The 6,614-nt window shown below is 33.8% G+C and overlaps 1 protein-coding gene across 1 annotated transcript; it reads right to left on the minus strand.

The window, feature by feature from the left end:
* Positions 1-2,440: 2,440 nt before the first annotated feature.
* LOC107842741 (40S ribosomal protein S9-2) lies at positions 2,441-6,393 on the minus strand. The gene is made up of 3 exons (XM_016686716.2): positions 6,179-6,393; positions 3,909-4,290; positions 2,441-2,736 (listed from the first exon to the last, which is right to left on the minus strand). The coding sequence occupies exons 1-3, from the start codon at positions 6,204-6,206 to the stop codon at positions 2,553-2,555; spliced, it is 594 nt and encodes a 197-aa protein (XP_016542202.1). The 5' UTR covers positions 6,207-6,393; the 3' UTR covers positions 2,441-2,552.
* Positions 6,394-6,614: the final 221 nt, after the last annotated feature.

Consider the following 6,614-nt stretch of genomic DNA (forward strand, 5'->3'; position numbering starts at 1 on the left):
CCCGCTTTTTAGGAGTCCGACTATATCCGGATTCGCCCCGCGTCGGCCCCATTTTGATCCTCTGTATAAACTCTTATTTCTTAAATAGAAAAGCTTTTGAATCTTCATTGCGCCTTTATTATTACATTTGTTTAATATAATTTTATAAATATTAAATAAATATTTTAAGGAATTATGAAATGAAATACACAAAATTTATGAATAATATTTCAAAGTATAAGTTATAAGTAAGATAAAGAGATTGTTATAAACAATTTGAATGATGGTTTATTAGAAATGAAATATAATGTATAATTTTGATACATTTTGAAGTTAACTGACAGCTATTTTTACATTTGCTATTATGTTTTTATTTTTTAATAATCACGAATGGTTCTGATAATCATGCAACGATAAAAAAATATATGAGAAAAACATGAAAACATATGTTACACAAAATTTACTGCAGTATAATAACAAATGTGCTGGCAACATTATATTCATAATTTTGATATCTGAGAAAAAGAATTCCCACAAAATAAGAATACTGAAAATTAGAAAATACCCAATGAAATCTCACAAAGTATGATCTGGAGAGATAAAGTATATGCATGCCTTATCACTACCATTTAAAGTTAGCGAAACTGTTTTCGAAAAACCTTCGGACATAGATACTGAATTAAAGAAGAAAAGCAGATATATATATGAAAATTTTAGTTTATAACAGACCCATGTGCATCAGTAGCCACTTTTAAGGTTGTTATATGGAACATAGTTAAAATTTATAATGTATTTAAAACATAATCAAAATTTAAAAAGAGCGGCTTAGATCAGCTTCTAACTAGGGGTGGGCATGGTATATAGATACCGAATTATCATTATCAAAGCTAAATTTTAAATGCCACGATTTCAATATCATGGTATTTGGTATATACACATTTTAAATTTATTTTAGTTTATTTAGTGCAGCATTTGATATATATAAAAAGAATTTTTGAAATACTGAATCATACCAAATTAATTTGTTATAATAATGATATAATATTTTTAATTATAGAACCGAAGTTTTCAATATCATACCAGTGGCCACCTCTACTTCCGACTTGAATACAGTACGCTAAAATTTTATTCTGGTAGTTCGAACTTCTTTATAGTATCCTTAAGTTCAATTCTTATAGATCAAACTTTAGAATGTTTAATTTTCTCTAGTTTAGTTCTATGTTCAAACTTCATCACAATTAACCTGAAGTTGCTGCATGTCTCATGATTTTCTGCCTCCAAACAAAATGTCAGCATGCGATATCTTAGTCCATCTAAAACTTTTTATCTCATGCAATTGCAGTGTTTTAATCAATATTGTGCAACATATCGTGACTGATAAATTGACCTATTACAAATTATTTTTTGAACTTCTCTGGGTTGGTTCCTGCTGACACCAAATCTAAATGGGGTAGAAGAATAAAGAATTGGAAGAGGGGGAAAAGAAATACAAGTAGAAGGAGCATAAAAAAAAGATAATAATAAAGTGCCTTAAGCTTTAAAGGGAGGACAGAACACATATAAGGCAACATCTCTTATTCTCACTCACGCTGATTTGAGAGAACATAGGCAAAGGATGGGTATTGTTGGATCCTCAACACTCTGTCTAAACTCAAAATATTGAGTTGTTCTTCTTCTCATATCAACTCTAACAAATATTGACCAACCCAAGGCTAGCTAAATTCTAATGGGAAAGCTAAGAGCAAAGACAACGAACAAGAAACACACAGAACTAAGCATTGGTATAATCAAGTGGAGTGTTACAAAGATCATTTGGACTAAACAATTCCTCAAGGGAGAACAAAGTAACCTAGCATGAATGATGGTATAAATGCAGAATTGTTAAGGTAAAAAACAAATATGGACACACCAATAAGCCTCATTGGCAAACTTTGGGCATCACATGTTTGTAGTTAATCTGGAAAATAAGCATTTCAATTCTTGACCAACACTTACAGACCGTTCGATAAATACTTCACAATAAATACTTAACACCAAACATGGAATAAAGTGTATGTTTGGATTGGCTTTTGGCTTCTAACTTATAAGCCATAAGCTAGCAAAACCCAAATTTTATACCGGGGTGATTATCCCTACCCCACGTAAGAAACAACTCCTAGCACATAAGGGGGAAGTCCAAATTGAATCATGAGCCATCATGCTCTAAACATACACATCAGAGCTATTTTGAACATAACACACAGGAGGACAGGGAACAGGGAGAGGGATTGAAGAATAAGTTCATGCTTCCGTTTCAACACAAGGGAGAAGGGAAGACAGTAAAGAAAAACTGTAGAGTGAAAAAACTCATCTATATCAAGAACTTACTCCAATTAAACTGGTAGTTAAATACTACTAGATCCACTGATTCAATAATAAATTTAGACCAAAGCCTAACAAGTACTTGACAAGTGCAAATCCAAAACTTAATATTTCATATGTTAAAAACATTTCTAACATATGAAAGGGTACATAAACAAGAAAGTACAATACAGGCAAAAGTATAAAATCCAAAGGTAAATAAACATAAGAGCTCATTCGTCATCTTCCTCATCTCCATCACCACCAGCTGCCTTCTTTACAGCAGCCTTTTGGTTCTTTCGCTTCACCCTTCCAGGGCGACCACCACCGAAAGGACTGGTGAGAGAGAAGTCAATGTGCTTCTGGGAGTCCACTCTCACCATAAAAGAAGGAACATTCACCACCTGCCTACCAACTCTGCAAGACAACATCATTAGATCATGGAAACATACTCCATACACCGATAAAACTGATAATACGTCAATGTGAAAGATACAAGAAGACCCAAAATGGGCAGGCCAAGCAAAATTGTTCATGTTAACATCAATAATAAATAAGGAACAAATAATTCACACACTAATACTTTGTAAAATGATGACTACAAGAAACCGAATGTGAGCAAACCCTTCAGACAGTGATTGATGCTGATTCCTGTTCCACACAGTTGAAAAATAGGGCCATTCAAGCTTTCAAGAAATTAATTTTCTTTAAAAACGTCCAAGTTTCATGAATTTTAATGTATTACCACTAAACAAACAATGGCAAAAATTGACACACTTCTTTCTTTCATTTCCTTGAATAAATAAATTAAAAGTGGAAATTCAAGTAAAACAGTTTTACATACTGCAATGTATTTTTCAGTTATGCAAGTTCTCTCGACTTCATCTGAACTATATGATTTGTTCCCGTAACAATTTACACAAAGGGAAACCATTGATTATTGAATTGGTTAATACCTTCCAAAATCAAGACAAGTTTAACCTTTCAGCTAATCTGTACAAACAATCTTCACCCCATTAGACTTCCTTAGTGAGATGTTATGAAACTTTTTGGTATAGAAGCACATCTCAGACAAATAGGTGGTGCCCAAGGAGGCTTTGCAAAGGAAAGCAAAGAACTCAAGAAGGCCTTTCGAAAAGATGGAGAACCCAAATATGATAAAATCTTTTTTTCCTCGAAAAGAACATTAAATCATCAGCAAAAACAAACACGAGGATTCATGATGATTTGCTTACTTGAATATATTTTCGCTAGGCCTTACCGTATGTCAACCATCCTCCTTTGTACCATGCCTCATTTTAGTAAATTTCAGACTCCAAAAATTATTATGTTAACTCAAATATAATATTTATGCTAAAGCTCTTTAATATAAAAAGAAACCCTAGAGCATTCTTATATAATAGTTTATCATTTGCCTAATAACATTTATATATGCCACATATTGTTTATGAGATATCATTGCAGAAAAAATTTCTTTTCTCTTCAGAATTCCTGCTACCAAACATTTCCTATCAAAAAAGTACAAAGACGAAAAAATAGACAGACTTATTTATTTGGATGGTATCTCTAAAACTATAATATGTTATTACCTGATATGCCTTTGTCTAATGAGTACTCTAGCATGATGGATTGACTTGGCCATGCCAGTCTTGAAGACAAGGGTTTGAAGACGACGCTCAAGAAAGTTCTCCACAGTTAGGGCTAAGACATAATCAAGCTTGTTCTGGCTCTCATCCAATAACCCATATCTGTTCATCCTTCTCAAGAGTGCTTCACCTTCAAAAATACGGCGTGGGTCTTTCTCATCCAAGGTCAGAAGCATTCTTGCAGCATTTCTGATACGGCTCAACGCATACTGAACTCTCCAAAGCTCTCTCTTGCACCTTAATCCATATTCTCCGACAAGCTTCAACTCTGCGTCCAATCGCTCTTTCTCATATGGGCGTCGAGGCTTCTTAAAGGTTTTTCCATCTGAGTTACACATCAAATGTTAACAACAACAACAACAACAAAAAACCCAGTGTATTCCCACATAGTGAGGTCTGGGGAGGGTAAGATGTACGCAGTCCATACCACTACCTCCGGAGAAGTAGCAAGGCACACATCAAATGTTAAGAACATGAATAAAGGCTAATAGCACTATATTTTGGGTATACAAAGTAACACCTCAATATATTAACAGAATAGAAGATATAGAGAATGATTCATAACTCCAGAGACTAGTATAACAGATGCTGCTGCTACAACATCTCAACTACAATTTGGCTTCAAGTCAGTTGCTTATGAGCGTTCACTCTCTTCTGCACATTTCTATTCCAACACTCAAATTTTTCCTTTACAAGGCAAATTAAGTGTTCTCCACCAGTAGAGGATCTTCAGATCTCATAGTTGTAACAACATTGACATACAAATCACTAAACAAACAAAGAAACCCCTAAATAATTACTGTACAGTAAGTGCACCAACAAGATTGAACCTTAATACCAACTATTGGTCTATTACGTTTATCTCCAAAGACCAGTAGATTATCAAAAAGTGATGACAGACAAAGTTATCAGCTAGTCACTAAGCGTTGGTGGTCCAATACAATGTAACTGAATAATAGAATCACAATAAAAGTTCAACCTATTCAATTTTATATCTTGAGAAACCAAGAATACCATCACAACCTTCAAATATATATACAATGCCGTGCGTCTGACCGTCAACAGAACATAGATGGATTGCACAATGACCGAGCATCCTAGTTTTTTTAAAGAGCGGAACTCATCGGCATTCCAAATAATTTGCTCACCACTCCTCAAGGTCGATCATGGGGTCAAATAGTTTTGATACATTTCCATTATGTTTAGCCAAACCAGTCACCTCATCTGACAAAGTCAAAAAGGTTGTTCCTAAACAAGAAATAGAAACCTTTCTTTTTTTTCCTGAGCCGGGGATGTATTTGAAACAGCCTCTCTACTTCATTCCGAGGTGGTGCTATGGACTGCGTACAATTACCCTCCCCAGACTCCACTTTATGGAAATATAAGGTCGTGCTATGGACTGCGTACAATTACCCTCCCCAGACTCCACTTTATGGAAATATAGTGGGTATGTTGTTGTTGTAGTTGCAGAACTAAGCAACAGTATAAAAACAACCAACTTACCCATTTGGCCAGAAACATTTTCACTTTTTCTGGAATTTTTTCTCTTTATCTGAAAATCAGCTTTTGGCCATGAAAATTCCAAATACAACTTGTATGTGCAACTTGGGAAACAGCCAAAACCTTGTTTTCAATTTTCAATTTTAAATTATTATTATTTCAAATTTTTCCTAAATTTTCAATTTTAATAAAGTAACCCCATTTAAAATATATTTCATGTTTTTTTAAAAAAAATAAATTCAAATTCTCAATTGATCGTCCACCGCAACGCCAACTCCAACTTTGAAAATGACAATTAAATTGATTTTGTTTTTGTTTTCATGGCCAAATGCTCACTTAGAAACTTGCACAGGGATGGGTTTTCAAGTTGCTCCACAGAGTAACAGTCATGACTTTAACTTATCGGACCAAATTGCTTAACGAAATTCTGTATGACAAATTGTCAATTTTGAGCTATGCAAATAACTATTCCGCCCATTACATTGGCGGATCAGCTGTATCTCACATTCAGCTCGACCTATATTAGTTACTCGAACTCATAACCTCAAGGTTGGAAGTGAACGTGCTTACTATCCTTGGCATTTACTTACTCTAACATCAAGGATCAAGGCTTTCTATTATCCAAAATCAAAACTCAAAGAAAATTTTCTGTGTATATAATAAACAAAAATCTTAGAAAAGAGAAGGAATATTGTAGGAAGTAGAATACTTACAGTTGCGGTAAAAATTGACATGCACCATATTTCCTGGTCACCGGCAGTGCAGTCGTCGAAGGTGAAATAAAATAACGAAGGAGCGAACGAAGTATACAAAACTCGTTATATTCTTTTCCTCTGGACAAAAACCCTAATGGGCCATGGAATGGGTCTTAAGACTAAAAAGGGTTGAACATTAAGCCCAACTATTTGGATATATACAAGTGAAAGTGGCTAAACTACTACGAAAATGGTCTCCTTATAATTGCTCTCTTCGTTTAATTTTACTTGTCACAATTTAAGTTGACACAGCTATTAATAAAAGTAATTAATAATATAATTATTTTATTATAGTACCCCTATTAAATGATGCTTACATTTTATTTTAAAATTAATTGGAAAAAAATAATTAATATTAAGGGTAAAATATGAAAAAAAAAATGTCTTCTCTTGA

The sequence above is a fragment of the Capsicum annuum genome, chromosome 9 (genome assembly GCF_002878395.1).
Source record: "Capsicum annuum cultivar UCD-10X-F1 chromosome 9, UCD10Xv1.1, whole genome shotgun sequence".
Lineage (NCBI taxonomy): Eukaryota > Viridiplantae > Streptophyta > Magnoliopsida > Solanales > Solanaceae > Capsicum > Capsicum annuum.